This window comes from Opisthorchis viverrini, assembly GCF_000715545.1.
Source record: "Opisthorchis viverrini unplaced genomic scaffold opera_v5_202, whole genome shotgun sequence".
Classification (NCBI taxonomy): Eukaryota; Metazoa; Platyhelminthes; class Trematoda; order Opisthorchiida; family Opisthorchiidae; genus Opisthorchis; species Opisthorchis viverrini.
Genome location: NW_008751858.1, coordinates 531,412 through 554,274, shown reverse-complemented (window position 1 = coordinate 554,274; position 22,863 = coordinate 531,412). Strand labels below are relative to the sequence as shown.

Sequence of the window (22,863 nt, the reverse complement as noted above, 5' to 3'; positions counted from 1 at the left end):
GTTGAAAGGCCAAAGAGCAAAAGGTAGTGTATTGATGCCTCGCAGTAGAAATAGTGATCAGTCCAAGAGGACTGATCAAGTGGACGGAGTTTAGTGGACCAAAAATAGTTGTGGTGTGAGAGACAGGACTTCCGAACAGAAAACTAGTCCCTCATTTAAACTAAACGGTGTTGGACAGCTGACATTCCGTGAAAATTGATTCTGCTTTACGCTTCCGACATCAACCTTATGGGCAATCCCCTTCTGTTTATAAAGATTACGGGAACGCCCTTTGAATGTAATCTTTGCTGTATCACAAGTACTGCATTTATTCAACCTACGTATAGAATCTACGCCACATCTATGATTTGTTGTTTAGTAATTCAGCAGTCAACTTTTCGGAAAAGTTTTGTGAGAATCGGTAGATTTACCAAACTTTTCAAGCGGTCAACTTTGTTTCGCCAGGGGTTGGTAAGCGACAAGTGGTAGTATTTGCGGTGGCAAGTACTTGAACTGTGTAAATTATCTTTGTCTGGGTCCATAAAACTCGGGGCGAGATGGCCCAAGTGGTAAGAGCGCGAATTTACTGACCGGAAGGTCCGCGGTTCGAATCCGACCTCCGCCACTCGACATCCCCTGTCGCGGCTTGGGCCAACTGGCAGTATCCCAGCCCTCGTGCTTCCTTCGGGTGGCATGGCAGCTAGGCACCGAAAGAGTGCTATAGCTGAACCTGGCATTGTCACAGCCCTCGTGCTTCCCTCGGGTGACATGGCAGCTAGGCACCGGAAGGGTGCTACAGCTGAACGCTTTCTTTCTTTCTACAAAACTCGCTATTTATTCTTCCCGGCTGTGTGAGTTGATGCCAAGCAGTTTCCTGAAGATCAGTAACGTAGCTCACAAGGAATGCGATTGAACCGTAATGTTCAGACCAGCGGCTTTCTTCTCTTACGAAGTACAGATAGTCATACAAGATGGAATCGTTTTTAGGTCATTCGTTTCTGAAGTCTGGAATCCAGCTATCAATCGTTCTTGTTTACCTGATTGTCAAGATCGTCCGGCACTACGTCACGTTTGGATTTACAACTCAAGTAGCCATTAAAACAGGGATGACTCATTCAAACTGCTTGCTAGATGTCCCACCAATGAGCGACAGTGAGTTTGCATTCAATTGCGTGGAAGGTCGTCGCGCCTTGGGTTTGTGAAGGCAGGGTCACAACCCATTGAGAGTCCAAGCAGTAAAATATGATTCTCAAGAAAGTTTGCTGAGAGAAGTTCAGGACTGCCAGCTTTAATTATACACACAACTTCAGTCTGCGATGCAGTTTGACTGCACTGATAGAGTGGCTTTTTCGCGAGTCTTTGACCAAGGATGAACCCACGAAGCAAAATCAAAGAATTTTCTCTGGATGTGTGGTTCAATTCAATGTGAATTTCTAGGGCATCTACCAACTCCTATTAAAAACCCAACTTTTGACTATCTACTGTGTGGAGGTGAAGTAGAAGCTTAAGTACTTGTCGTTTGTGCGTCCCATAAACGGGATGTGCCGGTCCACTTTGAAATACACAGACGATTCACATCATCCCGAGGCGTTTGGAGTGGAAACAAAAGGATGACTGCTTGCTCATCTAAGCTTAGTTAGTAGTATTTGATCGGTTTGCTTCCTGGCCTTATTCACAAGAAACATGAACCAGTGAAGTAACACACTTGAATAATTAATAATGGTTCAGCTGTAACAATCTTTCATGGCCCAGCTACCATGCCATCCAAAAGAAGCACGGGGGCCGAAATACTGAGAGGTTGCTCAAGCCTGGACAGGAACAGTTGAGATGCGGGGGGTGGGTACGAACCATAGTCTATGAGTTAGCGCGGTGATGACCGAGTTATCTAGAGGTCGAAGTAACACACTAGTCATGTTGGTGCTGACAACTCCCCGACAGGCGATTACCAGTTTCATTCATCCTGCGGCTCATTATGTAGGCGTAGTCTCCGAGTTTTCATCAAACTTATGCTCTATTTGGGCACAACATTGTAGGTAATTGGAGAAGTACAGTTACCGAAAAACTATTTGGGTGATAGAGGAGGAATCAACTGAATCTCTCGTTTTTCAACTGAATTCGGTGCACTTTTGTCTAGGCTTGGGCAACCTAACAGGACCACGACCCCCGCCTCCCGGGTTGCATGGCGAACGTGTACTGCGATGGTGCCACGGCTGAACGATTATATCGTTGTCGTACTAGGTTTTGCTTGTCGTCCTTTCTTTGTCTTTTGCTGCTGAGAGGGACTAAACGACCCATAGCTGTCAACATGCTGAACTGCACAGGTATTCATCGCGAATGAATCCACGGTAAAAAAAACTCTAGACGTCATTTCTGATTGATGCACGTGAACGTCCCGGTCGACCGATAAGCATGACAACATGAACGGCCGGACGAACAAACCTGGTTTCACAAGTTTCAAAAGCGAAACGCCGATCCACTAGACAACCAAGTACCTCAACAAAACATGATCGAACTCTACGAATCAGGTTGAAGAGTTCACGTACAGCCAACGTCAAAGTCTATGAGATGGCGAAACAGAAGTCCGCACATCTGTACTTAAATTCAGTATGAATGTTCGGATTACCTACTTTTTCGACCCACAAGACACTGACTGGACCAGAAAGTCTGGCATATTTGAGCAAGCGTTAGAGTCAACATTTGTTGGTGTACTTTACTGACAAACTGAAGGCCTGTTGTCTGCAGGTCAGAAAAGTGCGCATTAGGGTCCTTTCTGTCACCTGAATTCGCCAGGCATGACCAACAAGATTTGAGGGCACCATTACAACACTTTTGGCCAGACAGACAAAACAACTTAAAGGCCTGTGTTAGAATTGTCGTCAATATCGAACACGCCATGCGGTGGACATCCCTATCTGACCTAGTTCCATTAGGTCGCGACAAGGAAGACTGAGTTACACTCAAAAGTGAACTGCGGTGTTGACAACACCGAACCAAGCAGAATTATACTGACCCTGATTTCACGCGCTGGAACCAGCTAAGGCTTCGGAGCTGAGGTCTGTCAAGCTACGCATGTCCATTTTGTCCGACACAGGCCGAACCAGCAGACAATACGTGTAAAGGAAAGCGATGCTTTCCTGTCAATTGTTCACGCCGAAAAGATATAAACTAATCTGTGGCCCAGTGAGCTGTCCACTACAAAGGCCGTTCAAACTGGTCTTCCGTGAAGTTGTGGGAATGCAGATATACTGATTAACGCTACCGCTTGACCAAGCCTAAACCACTGATTGCGCTAGCCTTGCGTACGTCAATGAGGACAGAGAAGCACATGCTAAAGGTTCAGTGAGTTACTGGTGACGGACATGCTCTGACCTGAGGATCTGGGAAAAAACGTTTTGGGATACTAATAGTTCAGCAGAAAAGCTAACTAGGATATCCGCGTTCATGAACGCAGTGCGTTGTTCAAACAGTTTGAGCATCTTATTTCGGACCGCCTCCAGAACCATAGGTTTGAAGCAGGTAAAGCCCGGTAAGATAATAAGACCTTTAGAAGCTTTCAGTGAGGAATTGAGTAAGCTAAACTACTGCGCACCGTGGAGCTCCCTGTACGTGTGCTCGTTAAGCGTGAAGGAGTAGGATATATTCGACCTCATGTGTCAGGCTACAAGAATAAACGCTGCTCCCGCATCCAATTACATCTGCCCCACTTGGTCCGGCCTCTTCTAATTACATGTCCAGGTGCCGACGGACAGACTGGTCGCAACTAACCGCAGTTCAGTTACCGTCGTTCACTTGTATTGCGTAATTTTGTCTCTGATTTATGTGCGCCAACAATTAAGATAGGGGACATCTTGCAAAATGTTTCGCCTCAAACGCTAATGCGTTCTCCATGAGAACTTCGTCTACCTGGGAGAGACTTGAGGATGTCACGGTCCGTCATTTCGTAGGGAATGTAACGTGCTAAATATTGGTAGCTCTCGGTTCCTCAACAATAGCAATGTGATAGCAGTTCTGTACTCAAAGACAGAGCTCAAGATAGTTAACTGATTAAGGCATGAACTTGCTGACCAGAAGGTTTGCGATTCGAATTCAATCTCTATATTTTCAACTGCTCGTGTCTAGGCTTGGGAAACCCGAGAGTATCTCAGCCCTCGTGCTTCCTTCAGTCAGTCAGACACCGACAGCGTGCTACAGCTGAACGATTACTCACTTATTGTCTACCTCAAAATGAGTTGTAGATTCAACACGAACAGTCCAAGAATTGCACTCATTCTAGTTAACTGCTTGTGGACAAACTGAATTTTGAAAACTACCGCTGAGGCAGTTATCTCATAGCAATTTTCTGCACGCAAAGGCACCATTCAGATACTCGACTAGAAAGAATCCTGTGACAATAAAACTCCCGAACCTTTGGCAGTAGGTAACATAATTCGAGTGTGAGGCTTTCGTCTCAAAACAACTATCCGGCACGCCATCACCGTTGTGTAATCCTCAACCGGGTGAGGAATTCAGATCAGAAATTGCTCGCTTATGAAACAAGTAGACAGTAAGTTTAAAGTAGTCACACACAGTCATGGAAGCCTTGATCGATCCCTTTCATTCAAAACATACTTGGTTTACTGAAGCGGAATTGAAAATCTACGCATTCTCAGTTCATTACCTTCAACAAAAAATAATAACAACACTTGGTTTAGCCTAAGCTGAAAACGGCGACGAATTTATCTACTGACGAAAAAAAAACAGTTCAGCTAGCCATGTATGCAAGAAAAGAGTAAAACACAAATGACATGCTTGTGCGCCCGCAAAAATGAAGGTGATAAAATAAATCCCAACATACTCCGGCGTTTCCAAACGCTACTGTTGAAAGTGCTTCTTCTACCGCTGGCCGACGAGATTTACTACATGCGACTGGGACTAGGGACTACGCTCAGCCACATAGTGTATATGACCGGTAAAGCTGGTGTTGCGGTTGTGAGGCGAACTTCAAAGTATTTGGATGGGGCTAATAAATAATATTTCTCCCGCTCTTACTATAACCGTATATGTATATATCGCCCGTTTTCCGAGTAGGTCCATCCACATTCAGCCTACACAAAATCTTTCGCGCATATGCACACATGCATACTGGTGTTTTCTTGTACTTAGGTGTGTGTGTGTGTGTGTGTGTGTGTGTGTGAACGCGCGGATAAGTACACGCCAGTTTGGGAATCGCACGATTTAATGCGCATCGAAATACGCGTGTGTGTGTGTGCTTGCTGAGTGAAACCGGACAAACTGTACTATCGCTACTGTTGCGTCCGTCTAGGGGCGGGGGGAGCGGAGGAGAGTACAGAAAATATATAATCACTGCAAAACTGGCGCCTTCTGGACTTTGTTCGAATAGCAAACATTCTTTTGGCCAAATGACATTTTTTTCCCGTTCAATTATGGCCACTTTCGGTAGTCAGTGTTATTCAGAGGAATTTATTGTAACGGTATGCTTTTAATGGTCAGCCAGTAAGTAACATGCTACAGTGAATTACGCAGGACCACTGACTCGTCACTTGGGCGAAGGTGGGCAGGTTCAGCATATTTCAAAGGCTCAGAATGAATACATGAATCATGCCGTTTTTAGATTTCCAATAAAGTGTCTTCCTACACCCTCTCCGATATATTCTTGATGGTTTTCAACCTTATTTGTAGGCCTCTGGCGTCTGAAAGTGGATAACAATATGCCTGCTGTTCTCTCAGCACTGTGACGAGACTTTTCATTTTTTGTTTGAATGACCACATACTTGTTGTCGAAGAAATACCAATGAAACCGACTAGAACAGTTTTTTTCGCCTACGGGGGATTTCCTCCTAACAGGATTCAATCTGACTGGCAGACGACGGTCGGCGACGTATGTCTCAGAGTTGATTTTACTCATCAGTCAGTCCTCAACTTTGTTAGCCCAGTTTAAAATACCTCAAGATGTGTTCAGACTTATCAAAACAGATGATTTGCGGATAGTCACACGCATTGTAGGAATACGTACCACTAATCGATTGATCACACTGTTTAGTGGGCGTTGGGATCATGGTCTTTGCGCCGTCAGGCCCAGAACGAGCCTGTGGCTACGACAGTGGTGCAGTCAACTACGCACGAGGGCTTGAGCCGTCAAGACCTCGATTCACCTGGGTGGAACTTTGGCGTAAACAAGCTTCAGTTGTCATGCCATTTTATCGGGACAGCAGTCGGCCATGAGAACAGTGGCTTTGACGGCCCAACAGAATGCGGTGGCTCCCCTTGTCGCAACGCGGACCAAGGCGACCTGCGGTGCCGCGCGAACGACCATATGACCGCTGTGTTCTTTGTCCGTTCAATTTTATCGGAACGTTAAAGCCCATTACGAGTGTAAACATACCAGTAACATCGTCACTATGCTCTGCAGTCTGTCTGAAAATGCACAGCCAGCTATGTTCTGGCAGTAATGCTTTAGGTGTGGATCCGACTTTCCTGGGAAAAGATGTATGGTGATGTTTTTCCTCACAGAGCAAGACCGGCGGCGTGAAACTCGGCTAGGTAATGCGTCCGAATCCTGGTTAGAAGATGTATCATCCATTACGTGGACAATTGAAATTCCCCACGTTTATTCTGCTCCTATTTATAACCCCCGCTCCACCTATGTGTTTAGTTCGTGTATGTGAACTGACGTTTGTTTGTCCTTAACACATCACTCATTTGGCCTTGAGTTCATCCTGCCATTTGTGGCCGACTTTGTGCACGTGTGACTGTCTCACGTGGGAACCTTTTTGCTCATTTGGTTCATACTTTTGTAGTCCAAGTGGACCATCTATTTTGGACGGGTATCGACCGTCGAGTACTGTATAGAAACCCAGCTCCGACTTTGTTTTGCCTTCCCGGAGGTTCTGGTGTTACGCGTCACTCAAAGTTACCGTTCGCCCGTTACAGAAGACCTTTACTTTCTTGTCAAATAGTACACGATATATCAAGTCTACACATTCCTGAGGCAACATGGTTTTCTCTGGTGAGTTACCTTCAGTAGTTTAAGCAGGTTCACTTGAGTAGGCTAACCACAACGCGAATCGCTTAACGTCAAGTGCGGTTCATCCGACCGGCCCGGTGCAGTATGTCTTTGACTCTGACGTTTCTTGCTACAACTGTTGAACGAGTACGTGTTTGCGTCTGCGCATTTATCTGTTGTCGCCACATCAAATACACATTAGACGCGGACTTCGTAGCACTCACTGCAGCAAGAAAGTGAACCTATAGCAGTAGGCGGGTATAGTGTCATCGTTTTTCAGTTGTGCAACTAAATTCCCAGACCAAGTATCTGTACCAAATCGCATAGGCGCTTTTATAAACTTGCGAGGAGCACTGGAACTGTCCAGCTTGACCAGTGTCGAAATCTGGGATAAGGTCTAGAATCAGGATCACTAAAATTGGTCTTGTGGTGTCTTCCGGTCATTGAAGGCAGGTTTGAACCCGTCATGCAAGGATGGGCACGGAACTAGGATCAGACGCACTGCTCAGAACTACGAATATTGATATGCGCGGCGTTCACAGTATTCTAATCCTGGTTCTACTTGGCAACCTAAGAACAACTTAGTGAACAACACCAGTTGCAGTTGCACGATTTACCTGGAATCCTGTATCCACGAGAAATTCCGGTACCACGCCTTCCACATTCCCAGGGCGTCATCTGATCAGACATTTGTTCTCGTTTTCTCATCGGTGGAAACGTGCTCCACAGGAGCGAACGAACTGGTGAACAGACGTAAGCACCGGAGAGATTTTTGGCCTTCCAGTTCTATCTGAATATCAGACAGCTGATAAATTTTAGATAAGAAGGTCAGTGTCACCAATGCGGAAACTTCCAATTAAATATACCACTAACCAGACGGTTTGTATAGGTATACTGGCACCCCTAACACTTGCTGGTTTGGTGCTTTTAGTCCAAATGCATTTGAGCTGGTTTCCAAAAACTTCTCAGGGTGGACATTAGTACGAAGTGTATTGAGCAGGAAGTCCATTTGTGCTGAGAATGTCCACTGCGCACATCTTCATCACTGTATCGAGCAGGAATCGCATTGTATTTGGTCCTCATGGGCATGAGGCTGAGAAAACTAGTGTACTGTCCGATCCATACTGGCTTGAAATGTTCACAAGGGAACTCGCATTCATCCATTGCCAACAAACTGTTGTATCAGTTTTTCATCGTCAAATCGAGTCTTCTAGTGCCCCAAATCAAATATCATCCGATCAATCGATTAATTCAACGTCGATTAGGTGTGACTTCCTCCACTCTGTGGATCACCGTAGCGGATCCATTTGCTGGAGCATACGTCTTCCCGATAAGAAAGGACACAGTGTCCAAGACGATCAGAATGGACAGGACACCAAAAGTCAAGTAAACTGAGCAAATAATCCATTCAGACAGCAGCTGCAAAATAAGCTCTCTTCCGGGGTGACAGACAACTTGTAGAGGTTTTTCGACAAACAACATAGTTGGTTAGACGGCCCCTCTATCCGATCCAACCCCCCACTGCAACCAGTGGATTTACTCCTCAACGGTATCAGCTAGTGCCCTAAGTAGCTAGATACCTACACTAGTTTCCAGATTACCGGCAAAAGAGTTTCTATAAGCTAAAACCAACGTACAATTTGTAAACCTGATGCCAGTGATAGCAAACACAATGATGACTCTGAAACAATAATTTTACCACGCCCTATCTCTGAATTCATATGGCGTTACAGTGGGCTAGACTAGTTTCTGTCTAGGTAACAACAATAGCTCAAGGAATTACCGCCTCAAATCAATCAGCTATTATCCTTCAACAGTCTGAGAATGATAAACAAGCTCATCAAAATGCCATTTACACTGTTCGCTACTAAAGGTGCGGTACTTGTTCAGACAATGTTTGAGAGAGAAAAATGCGGTTGTTTACTTTGCCTGGTCTCATCACTGAAGGCTTCATCAAGCTAACAGGCTGCTATCCTTACGGCATCCAAAAGCGGGTCCCTTGGAAGCTTCACAAAGCCTCCCAGGAAAGTCTCTCGTCAAAAAAAAACAGTTGGTGAAAAAGTTCGCGAATTCAAGAGCACACGTTATCTGAAATGGGGTTATAAGACTGCATTGAAGACTTTTACTGGAGTGTCTGGCCTGATATTGTTTTGAGGCATCATTCGAAGCGGCCTTCGTGTGCAGATAAATGTTGAACAATTTACGTATTTTTTCGCAACATAATGTGGGCTAGAATAGTTTCCTCAAACAGTGCTCTACGATAGATAATCGTTCAACTGTAACACCCTTTCAGTGCCAGCTGCCATGCCACCCGAAGGAAGCACGAGGGCTGGGAAACTGCCAGGTTGTCCAAGCCTAGACAGCAGAAATCGGGATATAGAGGTTGGGTTCGAACCACGGATCTTTCCGTAAACTCGCGCTCTAACCATTGACTAATCTCGTCCCGAGACAGTGCATAATCGCCACACATTGTGCACGACACTTTCAAGATTTATAACAAGACATACTGAGCGAGGCGTATCTTTCTGTATCTCTGCGCCAGACTCGGAAAAATATTTATGGCGCAATAAAAAAGCAGAAAGAGTAACGCACTTAGTCAGAATGTAACTCGGTGGTCAAAGACCAACTCTTTGTTGGAGAAACCTACACAGGCCATGATCCTAACACTGGATTGACTGGTCACTCTGGCAATAGTACATGTACAAATAGTTTTCGAACACAAAGTTCAAACTGGTGAAACCGTAAAGTAGCGGTTTCTTGATTTTTCCGGATGAGGTTTTATTGCCTCTTACTAATTTTAAACTGAGGCCCAGTGATCGGTGGAATCAAACAGTTAAACGCAGAGGAAACTCCCTTCAAAAATTCTATCGCTACACAATTTAACACCTGCTTGTAGGCAAGCACACATTCACAAACATACTAGAAATGTGGTCTACAGATTCGTAGAAGAGATCCAGTGGGAATGGAACTCCTATTCAGTTACAATCTTTCCGTCTCTCCGTATTTCCAGGCTCTGATTTACAAATGGTCCCTAAGTGTTCAGCACTAAAAGCTGATACTCCTACTCCTACGAACTCAAACTAGTTCTTCCCTAACTATTCGAAATCCCAGTGAGTGGTCGTACTTACTTTCGTCAGTAGATATGATGCATTATCGGAGGCAGTGAGGGAAGGTTACAGTCAATCTAAAAATGAGTCGGATCTTACCCCACAGCATGTTTTCGCCCATCAGCACCTGCCCAGGTGTAAGATCGCCTGCTGATGGAAAGCGAAATTGCTTATTCCTTCTTTCAATTCATATGTGGAAAGGATATCGGTATCCTTCACTTAGTATGTGTTGTTTTAAGTTGTTCTTGTAAATTTTCAACACAGCGGCAAACCAAGTTAGCACAATGTGATCTCCAAGTAATCTTTGTGACGGGTTGGTTGTTGTGCGCCGCTACACACCCTAACAACGCACTGATGGTGTCACCTCGATTGGTGATGAAACATTTGCAATCAAATTGACGAGTTCAGCGAACAAACCAAAAACCATAATAGTATTGATAATAAGACTACATATCAAAAGGATTGATTCACACAGCAACAATTTCAGGGCATATTAGTCGAAATACGCCCAGTTCGGGACGGGACTGTTTTTATAGAACAATCACTTAGTCTATATTTGTCAAGAGATGGCTAAAAAGACGTCAGTGTAAAAATTAGACGGGGAGAGGTTTGTGGTTCGTAAAAGCAAGAACACAAAACATTGTGATATACGAAGCAATCGAAAAAGGGGGAATTATGTTGAATTGCGTTGCGTCGGTTATGGAAAACTCATGTTCAATCGGACCACTTTAGCAAATCACTTAGCTGGTCAAATCCTCACACCCCAAACTTTATCACATTTAATATTGCTTTCAGGTAAGCTATCGATATGCAATAAGTTCTTTCCCCCATGTCCTAGTTACGCATTGCAGAAAATGGTTGTTGATGATTTTCATGTACGGGCTTGTCACGTTATTCCAAAGATCGATTTTCTTAGCAATGCTGATGATCTACTTGATTTGTAACTGTATTGAGAACTCTACAGAGAAATTATCACGTGAGAGAACACTTTGATGGGTTCAAAATTCCTGTTCTCGAGTTCATCAAGAGTGGATAATCCACACATGAGTGATGGATCGATCAAAGAGACTATTGAAGCTACGCATCTGTCGGGAGCATAACTTCTCCCAATTGACCAGTAGGATATACACAGCCAAACTGAAAAAACACCAGGGTTAACAATAGGTTTCCTTTGCAACCAAGGCAGACAATCGTGTTGGGCCACCCCAATCCACTTACGGAGAATAGTAATTAGCAATAGAATTATCTTGAATAAAACAACTTTTATCTCACCTGTCTACGAAAAATCTGGTCAAATTACATCAAAGCCTTGGATATATTCATTCTGAACAGACAAGTGTAGCTTTAACTACCTCCCGTTTTCAGACGATCTAGAAAGGTAGGCAAGCAACAAATCTGAACATTGTCCACACTTGATGAGCCCATGATCGTTTCGAATCATTCCACTATTGATTTTTCAGTTAACCATATCGAAACTAGATAAGATTGTTTGGCGGCTGCTTTGATCTGGTTCATGTAGAACAAACGTGGCTCCGAATGGCTCAACCACCAATATCCGAACTCCACTCAGCTGGCGTAAGCATACACACACACACACACATGCATGCATGCATGCACACAAAACCAATCAAGAAAATTAATACTCAGACTCTGAAAGCACAAACCGTTTGATCTCATCGTCGGTTATGTTCTTTTGGAGTGTGTGTGTACTGTTAGTTCCCTCGAAAACACACACATACGGACGTGTAATTCGTCCGCCTTCTGACTCTGATGGATCAAATAAAACGCCATGCAACTAATTAACGCCATCCCCGTCCCTCTTTCCTCAATCGTCGGCATTCATTTTTATCCGACGTACACAACATATAAAGCTGGTCAGGCTACCAGTTTCCGACAAACAATGGGGAAGTGTTCGGCTTGTACAAACATATATGCCCGTTTATTCCAGTTTGCCCGCGTGTGTGGAAGGCTGAAATGCTGACAGAAGCCTACAGACAACCTCAAACTCGCTGGAAATATATAACAACGCGCGGGGAAAGCACAATTATCGGGCTAAAGAATGTATTTCCACATGCTTGATCGATAAGAGATGGTAGTAGCGCCATTATCTATAAAACAAACGGATATTCAAATGGTTCTGGCGGCATCCGCCTCTTAAAGAAATTCCGTGAGAGAGCTATTAGTGGCCAGAAGGCGAACCTTTCGCGAAAAAGGGTTGCGAATATAAAAAAAATGGCTTAGACAGTAGTCGGACAAACATTGTACACGTCTCAAAAACCTCGACCTGCCAAGCTTTATCTTGGATATGGAATGACTGATACACTTATAAGGATTTCGGCCGCATGGTTTTCGATTACTCATCTGCCCCACAAACCTACCTGATGAGCACATGGTGTGAGTGGAATGACGGGTTAACTGTGTGCTCACTCTCACAGGTAACAAAGTTCACCTATTTTCACAAAGGAGACTACTCACAAGGTTGCTGAAAACTCTTCGACAGCCCACGACCGCCTTCGCCCCTCTTGGGGCTCATCAGGTTGTCGCAGTCCCCGAGTTTCCGTCAACCTTATGATCTACTTGAACCCAAATTGGAATGTTTTCGAGAAATACACTCATTTGCAAATCAATTTGGTTTTCACGAGAAACTATACAGAATCTCTCGTTTATGGTATTCTACAACTGAATTTGGATTCAAGTAAAACATATGGTTGACGAAAACTCGGGAACTGCGCCTACATGATGAGCCCTAAGAAGGGCGAAACCGGTCGTGGGCTGTCGAAGATTTTTCAGCAACCTTGTGGGTAGGTCCTTTAATGAAAATATACTGCGATGCCTCGAATATCGTGCCAAGTGAAACATGAGGCGGCCTGTGCGCAGCACATTCAGCTGTAGAATATCATAAACGAGAGATTCAGTGAAAACCAAAATGATTTGCAAATGAGTGCATTTCTCGAAAAGTTCACCTATTGTTCAGTCTAATGTAATTGACTTCGTCCATGAGAAGGAAGTTGGACGTGCACGCAGTCTCTACATGGTTTGTTTCAGCATTCATATTACGTCAGTTCGATCTCATCGTAATACAACCGTCTGATTAACGCCCATGGGACTACTGTTTTAGCTGTCTTTGTGTTTGATTTCCGCGAGAAGATCGGAAAATTTTTATGGGATTCTCCTACGAAATGACTCTGAATGACTACCGCGAACCCACAATGAGCGGCTGTTTTGGCGGTCAGTTTTCCAATGCATTTTACTACCGAAGAAACAGCGGTTGGGCTCAGTTGTACACTCCTAACACGATTCGGGAGATTTGTCTTCTGGCTGCCGTTGGTTTGCAAGTGAGTTATCGCTTTTCACGCACTATTGCCAACTTAGTTATTTATATACTCTGGTGATATAGACCATACGCTTCGAATAGCTCTCTAAGAACCGGTCATCACGCTTGATGTCATTCTGCGCTGAACCTGTATCTCTCTGCTGATCTGCATACAGTTTACAAACAGGATGATAACGACTAACGTGATTCTTTCGCACAGAGAATCCCTAAAAAATTATTCATCTTCTTAGCGCTTCGGTGATCGTGGGTTTTATGGACCTCGTCTGAAGCCCTTCACCCTCTGACCTAGTTTCTCGAGACAAAGCGGGGGCGCATATTTGCATACAGTTAGTGGTAATCATAGTTACTAACGTACTGTATTTGCAACAAATAGTCTCATTTGCGTACAAATTCGGTTTTCACAGGAGATTCAGTCGAATCCAGATGAAACGTTTGTCGCAATCTGTCAACTTTGGCTTCAAGCGGAACATAGAGCAGATGGAACCTCGGGGACTACGCGGACCTGATGAGCCTCAAGAACGATGAAACTGATTGTGAGTTGTTTCCAGAGACTTTATAAGTAGTGTATCAGGTCAATAGAAACAGTGTATATTCATTTCGTTTTATATTCGCCGAATGCAAGCCATTAGGTTCATCTCTGTCGCCTGCAGACTACGTTGGTATTACACGTATTCATCTATGATAGTATTGTCACCCAGTAATCACTTTCCTGAATGGTTTGATTGATACTTCACGCTTCTCTCATTATCACGCAGTGCAACTAGCCGATCCAAAGCGTTGCTGATCGTCTCGCCTCTTGTTAAATGACCAAGACGATATCAGCTGTTTAGCCAAAAAGTCACTGTGGGTGAATGAAGCTCGAAAATGTAACCAGTCTAAAACGGTAGTTTTTAATCGGTTGATGGCCTAAAATGATGCAATATTAGGTTTTGACATGACCATTCCGTGTTACCAGGAGAGAGCAATGAGAGAACAGGAAGTGTTACCAACGAAGTGGCTGAGTACGAGTATAATGGTTTCTGAATGTTTCTAGTGAGTTATGTAGTGTAAGATACAAGAGTCCTTTTCGTTCCGTGGTCCTTGCTGAAATTTCTCTCCAGATATGGCAAACCGGAATGACAAAACAACTTGTTCTATGCTGAGGTTACCTGTTCATTCTTAAAGAATCGTTCAGCTGTAGCAACTTTTCGCTGCCTAGCTACCAGGCTGCTCAAGCCTAGAGAGGAGTAGCAGAGAAATCGGGATTAGGATCTAACCACGATCAGAAAGTTCGCAACTAAAACCACCGAGATAAATCGAAACCAAGCCAGCATATGTTGAAAAGTCGAGAAGGCCACGCAGCTGCCCCATCTTTATTCGGAATCGTCCACAGTACGCATCTCACAAAACTCCGGGTTACTTCGCACCTGCCACCTACGGGCTAGCAGTTTGACCGTCGTCCACGAGCCTTCTCCCTCTAAAATATCCGGCATGGGGTGATAATCCCCTCTCCGAGGGTGGTACCGAATCGGAACCAATGATTAGTGTGAGCCAAACACGAGAATACGCAGCGCAGACCAGTTATTGGGGTTTGGAAACCGTCACTTGACACTGGAGGAAAAGATGTTCATTGCTGCCCAACTAGACGCCTAAGCTGTGAATATGCAGGGACAAGTAGATGTCAGATTTCGAAACAATTTGTCCAGACCTCCAGAAAATAGGAGAGCTCAAATAAAAGATGATGGCTTAACAATAGAAGTCCTAACATGGAAACACTCTGCACATGTCTGGATCGATTGAATGTTCAAAAGCAGAAACTAAATTGGAATAATATTTGGAAACCGATTAAGTGTCGGGATGGGACACATTAAATAAGAGTCTCGTTCAAACAGCAAGTCGGAATGTTGATTGAACTTTTGCGAGGTTCGTTATGTGGTGTATGCTCTGGCATGACATTCGTCATACGCCTTCTTCAAGCCAACTTACGAACGCAACGATTACCGTTTGGTCATGCTACGGGACAGCGGCGAGCAAGTTTATTGCCTGGAAAACAAACGTAAACATAACTCTCTCCCAGGGATACTAGATCAGCCAAAAGAAGACAATCATAGAGGGTTTGATTTAGCACTTTGATTGGACAAACTATGCGTAGTGACGATATACAGACGAATTATACGCAGATATACATACTGGCATCGATGCACTCTCAGTTGTATGTTAGGGATGGCCCAACATCAAACAAAGGATGATATTCGGACATCTTGTGTAGATCGAACACCATGATTTTCACACTTACATAACAGTCCGAGGACATGGTACTGGCTTTGTAGCGATTGCCTCTGGGCTCAAGCATCCTGAATGCGTCAAGTCGTGGCAATCAGCAGATCTGCACATGCATGACCTCTGACCGTTGCATTTAGACTAAAGTGCACAGGGTCGCGCACGGTGGCAAGCTTGATTCGTCTGTCTGTGTCCATGGGTGTGCGTCCTCGATTCCCATACCGGCAAGATCACGTTACAAGGTACGAAATCAAAGCATGGAGAACGCAACGGTTATATGATAGTTGATCTAGTGAGTGAAGATCAATCTGGAATCACCGGCTTTGCAGGCTCAGTGTCAAAATAGTCAACCACATTCACTGCAGCTGGATTCCATTACAGCGACCGAATTGCCTGAATTTCACAGAGTTTTGGGAAAAATTGCCTGCCTAGCTGCTTTCTGACTTGCTAGTGTTGTAAATCCGCGATGGAAGCAATCAAACGTATTGGTATGCTGCCTTCCCATTGCTAAATTCAACCAACTCTGGAAAGATTATTACGGGTAATAGATATTAGAGCACAATTCAGAGAACCTGCAACTTATGCCATATATGGTGGAAAACCTCACCATTTATTCTACAAGAATCCGAACTATATGGGAAAATGTCGGTAGCTAGGCAGCGTATTCTATAGAGGAAAATGTCGGGAGCTCAGGTAGTGTAGATGGTGGTCATTGGCTTGTTCGCTGAGCTGGGCAATTTAATTGCAAACGTTTCATCACCAATCGAGATGACATCATCAGTGCGTTATTGGTGATGAAACGTTTGCAATCAAATTGCCCAGCTCAGCGAACAAGCCAACGACCACCAGAATCTGAACTCCTTTCGATGGTGTCCCTTTTGAGGGCGATACTACGACTCGTAATCCAAAGTATTCAAGGTGTCGTTACGAAATATTGGTAACTATGGCGTTCGTTAGAGTATTTCAAATCATAACGAAAGCAAGGTTAATGAAGTGAACAAGGAATTGAAAGAATTATGTTGATACGTCGTCTGAAAAATCCACTGAACAACATATCGGTTCCAAACAAGCGAATCACCTTCATTTTTATTTACTCGGCGAGCTGCGATACGAAATGCACACAAAAGTTGGGTAAGAAAGTAAAATGAATACGCAGCAGCGAGTCACGTGTTCAGCATCATAGACACCAATGCAGTTGTGGTGCTCAACCGTACAGTTAAACTGTGAATAAAAGTGAGAACTGTGTGCGAACCTGCCCCGTCCGGCTCGCGCTGTTCTTCCAGTCACATGCAAAGTGAATCAGATGGATCTCAAACATGAAGACATGAGAGCCAAATGGCGCTCTATGCGACTGCGAAAACGTTTATTTACACGCAACATTCTGCCGATTATAAACTTATGGCCGATAGGAGAATAACACTAGTTTTGGAGTACGACAAACGGACCAGCTTAATGTATGCCTCGTTGCCGTCTTGGGTAGCGATCACCTACACTGTTGCCGCTTACGCATCCCCTTATTGCGCATTCACTATCATAATCTCCCTCTTGCAACGATGCTTAAATTTCTGGAAAGGTTTGAATCAAAATGATGAGGTTGCGCAGCTATGAAGAAGACGCCTCTCCAGCTTCGCAACGGTTATAAAAGCACGAATAGAACCTGACCCTTATTAAGAGCGTCAGTGTCTACTGACAGTCACATCAGAAACAGAGGATCAGAATACACTGTAATGGTCCCCATTGTCGAGCCTCAACCTTCAGATCCGTGACAAGAGAAATCGACCTGTACTCTCTGTGATGAATGAACCCGCAAATCGCCGGAAGAGCTGTTGTTCTGAGGGAAATCACTTCCTGTGTTCATGTTTTGCATGCCTCAAGAATTTTTCGACAGATACAATGCAGTGCCATCGTAACACGTTATAAAAAACAATGTGCTAACAGTTCGTTTTAGTTGAGTGTGGTTATCAACGTTTCACGGATCCGAGAAGAAATGCACCTGACCGTTGAAGAATAGTGGATCGGTCAATAAACCAATGAAAAAAGTATGAAACTCTTTCGTGAATTAGAGGAATTTCCTACGCATTTAGGAAGTTCAAGGGTAGCTGAATTATAGTGAAACTCCGTGAAGCACTTACCAAATGTTGTTCACTAAATTCAGTCACCACGGTTTTGTTTCCAGTATTGACATGTTGCACATTTTTTGGTGCGCCCTCTGTTCCATTCAGTGATTCTCGTGAAGAGTGATTGTTCACAGGACTAGAATAGGCAAGGACCATCAGACAGGACAAAACGAATGCCGATTTGGTGAAATTCATGTCGTCTGATTTTATTGAATTTTTTTACTGTAGTGGGTAGGATTCAGTGAGAGTTTGTGAAGTACACGACAATTTTCTCAGATTCGGAATCAGTAAGGTCCATTTTGGCATGCACGTCGTACGGACTAATAGGTCTTGCAACAAGTAAGGTCCGACGGCGACCAGAGGACAGAGTCAGCTGCTCGATTATCGGAATTCTTACTACCATCCACAGGCGTTTGCAAAATTTATGCGTAGCGCGCGAAGGTCAAAACGCCGAGTAGCGTATGATTGGTCGACAAGCCTAACCAATGAAATAGCGGGCTCGTAAGCCAGACCAGGTTGACGAACCTGCGCTGGCCGTGTGGAACCGCGACTCGATCAGCTGACAGCTTGTGTGAGATCCGAACTTCTACAGATCAGCGAGATCGAGAATAAAGAAACAACTCTAGGGGTCACGTCTTGTTTACAGTGAATATCTCCTAAACATGAATGAACAGGGTGGGAGGGTGAAGGTCACATAAAACTTCGATTTGAGTGAACTTCGTACGTCGCAGCGCTGTGTTCAACCGGTTTCATATAAACTTCCAGAGTAGACTTTTCCAGAAGAGGGTGATTTCACTCCCAAGGTAATTAACAATTGCTTGTAACCCACGCAATTATGCCAATACGTATAATGCTTTTGAGAGTGGTTTTGCTAGTGCATTTATAGTATAAGGAGACTCCAGTGACACGGATAACAAAATACCACGTTGTAATCACATACTGAAGTCACTTATTATAAGTGAAATGAATTAAAGTTTCAAAAAGCGACTGCCCTAGCCACAGGCACGTTTGTTTTTAAAATGTTGGTTAATCAAATTGTTTGCTAACTGACTACTGCAAATCGGACTGTACTTGATGTCTTAAGAATGGAATCCGTCGACTGAATGTACGGTATACAAATACGACGACAGAATCATATGTGTGAATCTTCCGAGGTCCATTATGCATCTCTACAGAAAATTATGAAATCAAATGTATTCCAACCTTATGGGAAACAATAGCGAATAAAGATGATTTTGTCAGACTTATTTGGTGTCTTAGTTTTCTAAGAGTTGGCAGGCCTTTTGGGTCCATTCAGCATTACAGAATACAGTGGAATAAAGTTTGGTATCGATTAATTTTGCAGCGCAGACCAAACAGGATCGTCAGTTCCCAGGAATAAGTGATGTAATTGATACAATCATCTGTGACAGATGTATACCAGTTGTGTAAAAGTACCAGAATGCAGGACCGATCGCACGATTCCACCCCATACACCAAAAGCACGCGATCTCACCTTGTAAGTGATCAGTGACCATGGAGTTTGTCTGGGTAAAGCATCAGACGGGACTACTTAGAGGGAGTGTTACACAGCTTTATCCGTCGTGATTGGATGTGGCTTTAGGGAGTGTCCATTGTATCCCTGATGTTTCAAGCAAAGGGTTGAAATATAGTCTATAAAACCAAGAGAATGAACCAAGGGTTTAATTTAAAGCAAGAAGTTATCCGTCGTAATCAGTCAAACAGGCTACGACACACAGATCTGGTAACCTTAATGGTGTAAACATATAGAAGACTGTTTAAAGTAGCGGTTAGCTTACTTTGTAACCGTTATCCAGGACACTAGTCGTTCCGATAAGCAGTTGAAACTTGAGCATATGCATCAGAAAACAGCCTTGGGAACACACTGGGGAAAGATATCCAAGGATTTAACTAGCCCCATGCATGATACTAGAGCAATTAAAACGGTTCACTTGATTAACGGTGAAGGTAATAACTGAGATATCTTGAAAAAAAAACGACTCGGCAAACGTGCCTTGTGTTCTGTGTGTAGCATTCGGACATCTAAGGCAGATCAATATGATCGATGCAATTAGGAGAAAGGGCCACGCTGTTGAGCAACCGAAAGTGCCATTTTTAGAAAGCAAAAATGAAACAAGAAAATCCCTACTCAAGATATGCAGCGACGAACTGAGATGAAATGCTTGAGACGAATACTTGTGAGCAAATGGATGGGTGTTACCTCGACGAAAACAATAAACAGTCGGGTTTGCGTCAAATTTGAATACTCAGCCTCCAAAAGAGTAGATTCCTGATTGGAAGGGGTTTTTTGAATTCCACTGGTTAAGCCAATCGTACAGTGTTTAAAGATCAGATCAGACAACAGATTCATTGCATGATAAATGTAGGATGCTCTGCGAATGCATCTGAGTACTTGCGGACTAAAACTGACGGTAGGCTATTCTTCCACAGCCTTAGTTCGAATATCTGCCTGTGGGTTTACTGTGGCATAAGCTGTCTCAAAGCTTTTTCGGAGCTTCCATACTGTCAATTTGGCTACATGATCCGTCAATCAAACAAGATAATAGATTCCTCCTTCAAGTTCACACAACACTAATTTGAACTTTTCTCTTTCGTGATCTGATGTGACTCTTCTGGTGAGTTCATACCAGAAGGGGGCGCACTGGACCCGAGTTCCGTTCTTGTTGGAACTCACCATCAGTACAAATTCGAAGAGTTAAACAAAAAATTCACGTCCATCCCTGGTCGTGCCCGAGGTTTTGACTCCCAACACATGACATTCGAGGCCAGAGTGCTAACACACCTCCACCCGCACATGCTGGACGCCCTTGAATCACCACGTCTGAACAGGCGAATGTGTTCACGCTTGAGCGATAGGATTTGTCTGCTCGAATCCTTGAACGACCTCCCGCAATGCCAATGAGGAACTATGGTCCAGTGCTTCCTCCCTCTGGCGCAGACTCACCAAGATAATTGGGCTATGATAAAAGGAGGCGGACTGTTCAAACGAGACTGATGTGAATGTAAATCTTAGAAGTAACATAACCACCTTCGGCTAACTATTTTTCATTACTGCCTCTACTACGTCCGGATTTCAACTTATATTTCTCTTTGGTGGTCGTATCCGTCATTGACTTTGCCACACTAGCCGTCCCGCTTAAGAATCGTGGACCAGCATATGCGTGTGTTACCACACCTACTTAGTCAATCCGCGTTCGTTCTCCACTTGCCCTGAAATGTCCTGCTATGACACCCAAATGGTCGCATCATCAATCAGAACCCATATACTGATCTCGGAATGGCTATCATCACACTAAAGAGGTGGAGGTGCTGAACTCAAGTTTCAACTTTAACGTTCATTAGCACTGCATACTAGACCGCCATTCGACGCTTTGAGCATCACTCAAGCGTGAACACATTCGCCTGTTCAAAAGTGATGATCTAGTGTGTTCAGCATTTGCTGGTTGAGGAGTGTCAACATGATCGCCTCGCGTATCAGATGTCCGGTATCCAACCTACGGGCACGGCTAACAATACGCACCGATAATGAGTTCGAATTATAGCGAATCTTGAGTTCAGTGCTTTCTTCCTTTCGTATGAACTCACCATAATCGTAACGTCAGGAGAGGAGGTGCAGAAGGACTACTCAAACCAAAGTGACGTGCATGTGGATAAAGAATGGGAAAATTATCAAAGTTTCGCTTTTTGTTAAAATTGATTCAATAACCGTTTACATAGTGTAAATTTCCACAGAGATGAGTTTATTTGCTTACACTCCAGCCCTCTCATAATCATATTAGCCAGCTATGCGCCTAGGTATTATAACAAAGCTGAAAGTACCTGACAGCCTTCCCAGTTCGCATATGTAGTCCAGCAACAAGAAACAGATATTCCGTCATTTCACACGGTGAAGTTTACGAAGAACACCCGGCATCCGGTTGCGTTCAACTGCCTATTCGTGTTATCGGACTCAAAGGGAGACACACACGCAGTATTTGGCTTAGGCGTGCACACTAATGCCTGTTTTTTGTTGTCTATTTACCACTCTCATTTTACGGAGTGTTCAACATGCCCGGTACGGATCTCATTAACAGATTCTTCATATGCATTTTCAGAGAGTCATTCTTTTGGTCTCACTATGCGATTCTAAACGGAAGCAAACGTACAAAAAAGATCGTAAATAACTGCAATGCTGGTCGTGTATTCTTACATCTTCTGTTTATCCTGCATCCATTTCGTTGAAATTATACCCATCAGCTAGCAGTACTTTCATTTTACCGTAATGTCACTTCTATAATCCTCGTCAATTTGTAGCTTCTTCAATGCATCTGACGGTCTCTTTGCTCAGTGCAGAACTTTGCGTGAAAAGATGAAAAAAAATATGGATTTTGTCAAATGTGAACCTGGTTCTGCAGACAATATCTACGTACCATCGACTCCGCAAGCCAAAGAATATTACTATGAGCTGATCAATATTTGTTTGAGTCAAGCAAACTCGGAAGTGTAAGATTGAGACCCTCTGAGGCTTGCCTAAGTGAACAACTGAAAAAACAGTTTGTACTTTTTTTGCACCGCGCCGTTGTACCCAAAGTTTCGAACTAATTCCGGCCAGATTAACAACTTCAATCCAACAAGTAAGGAGTGTTAAACAAGGTTGGTGCTTTTAGAGAAATACACTCATCTGCAAATCAATTTGGTTTTCACGAGGGGCTCAACTGACGCTTATGATATTCTACAACCGAATGTGCTGCACACAGGCCACTTCATGATTCAGTTGGCACGATATTCGAGATATCGCAGTATATTCTCATAAAGGAAAATACTCACAAGGTTGCTGAAAACTCTTCGAAATATGAAAATATACTACGATATCTCCAATATTGTGCTAACTGAATCATAAGGCCGCCTGTGTGCAGCACATTCAGTTGTAGAATATCATAAACGAGAGATTCAGTTGAGTCTCTCGTGAAAGACAAACTGATTTGCAGAGTGTATTTCTCGAACAACTTCTGTTTGTTCCACACGTTGTCGGTTTGGTATACAGCTGCGATAGTGGAGTTAGCT

The 22,863-nt window shown here is 43.8% G+C and overlaps 2 protein-coding genes across 2 annotated transcripts in view; one reads left to right on the top strand and one right to left on the bottom strand.

Moving 5' to 3' along the window:
* T265_08108 (hypothetical protein) overlaps window positions 1–18,173 on the bottom strand; it is a gene marked incomplete at both ends in the record, with an annotated part of 70,071 nt that extends 51,898 nt beyond the window's left edge. The window contains one exon of the mRNA XM_009173815.1: window positions 17,815–18,173. Within this exon, the coding sequence (XP_009172079.1) occupies window positions 17,815–17,994 (180 nt within the window). The remainder of the gene's footprint in view (window positions 1–17,814) is intronic.
* On the top strand, window positions 12,553–22,612 carry T265_14475 (hypothetical protein; the record flags this gene model as incomplete). The annotated part of the gene is made up of 3 exons (XM_009173824.1): window positions 12,553–12,757; window positions 21,363–21,494; window positions 22,467–22,612. Coding segments are annotated over 3 exons (483 nt in total), but the record flags the coding sequence as incomplete, so codon positions are not given.
* Window positions 22,613–22,863: the final 251 nt, after the last annotated feature.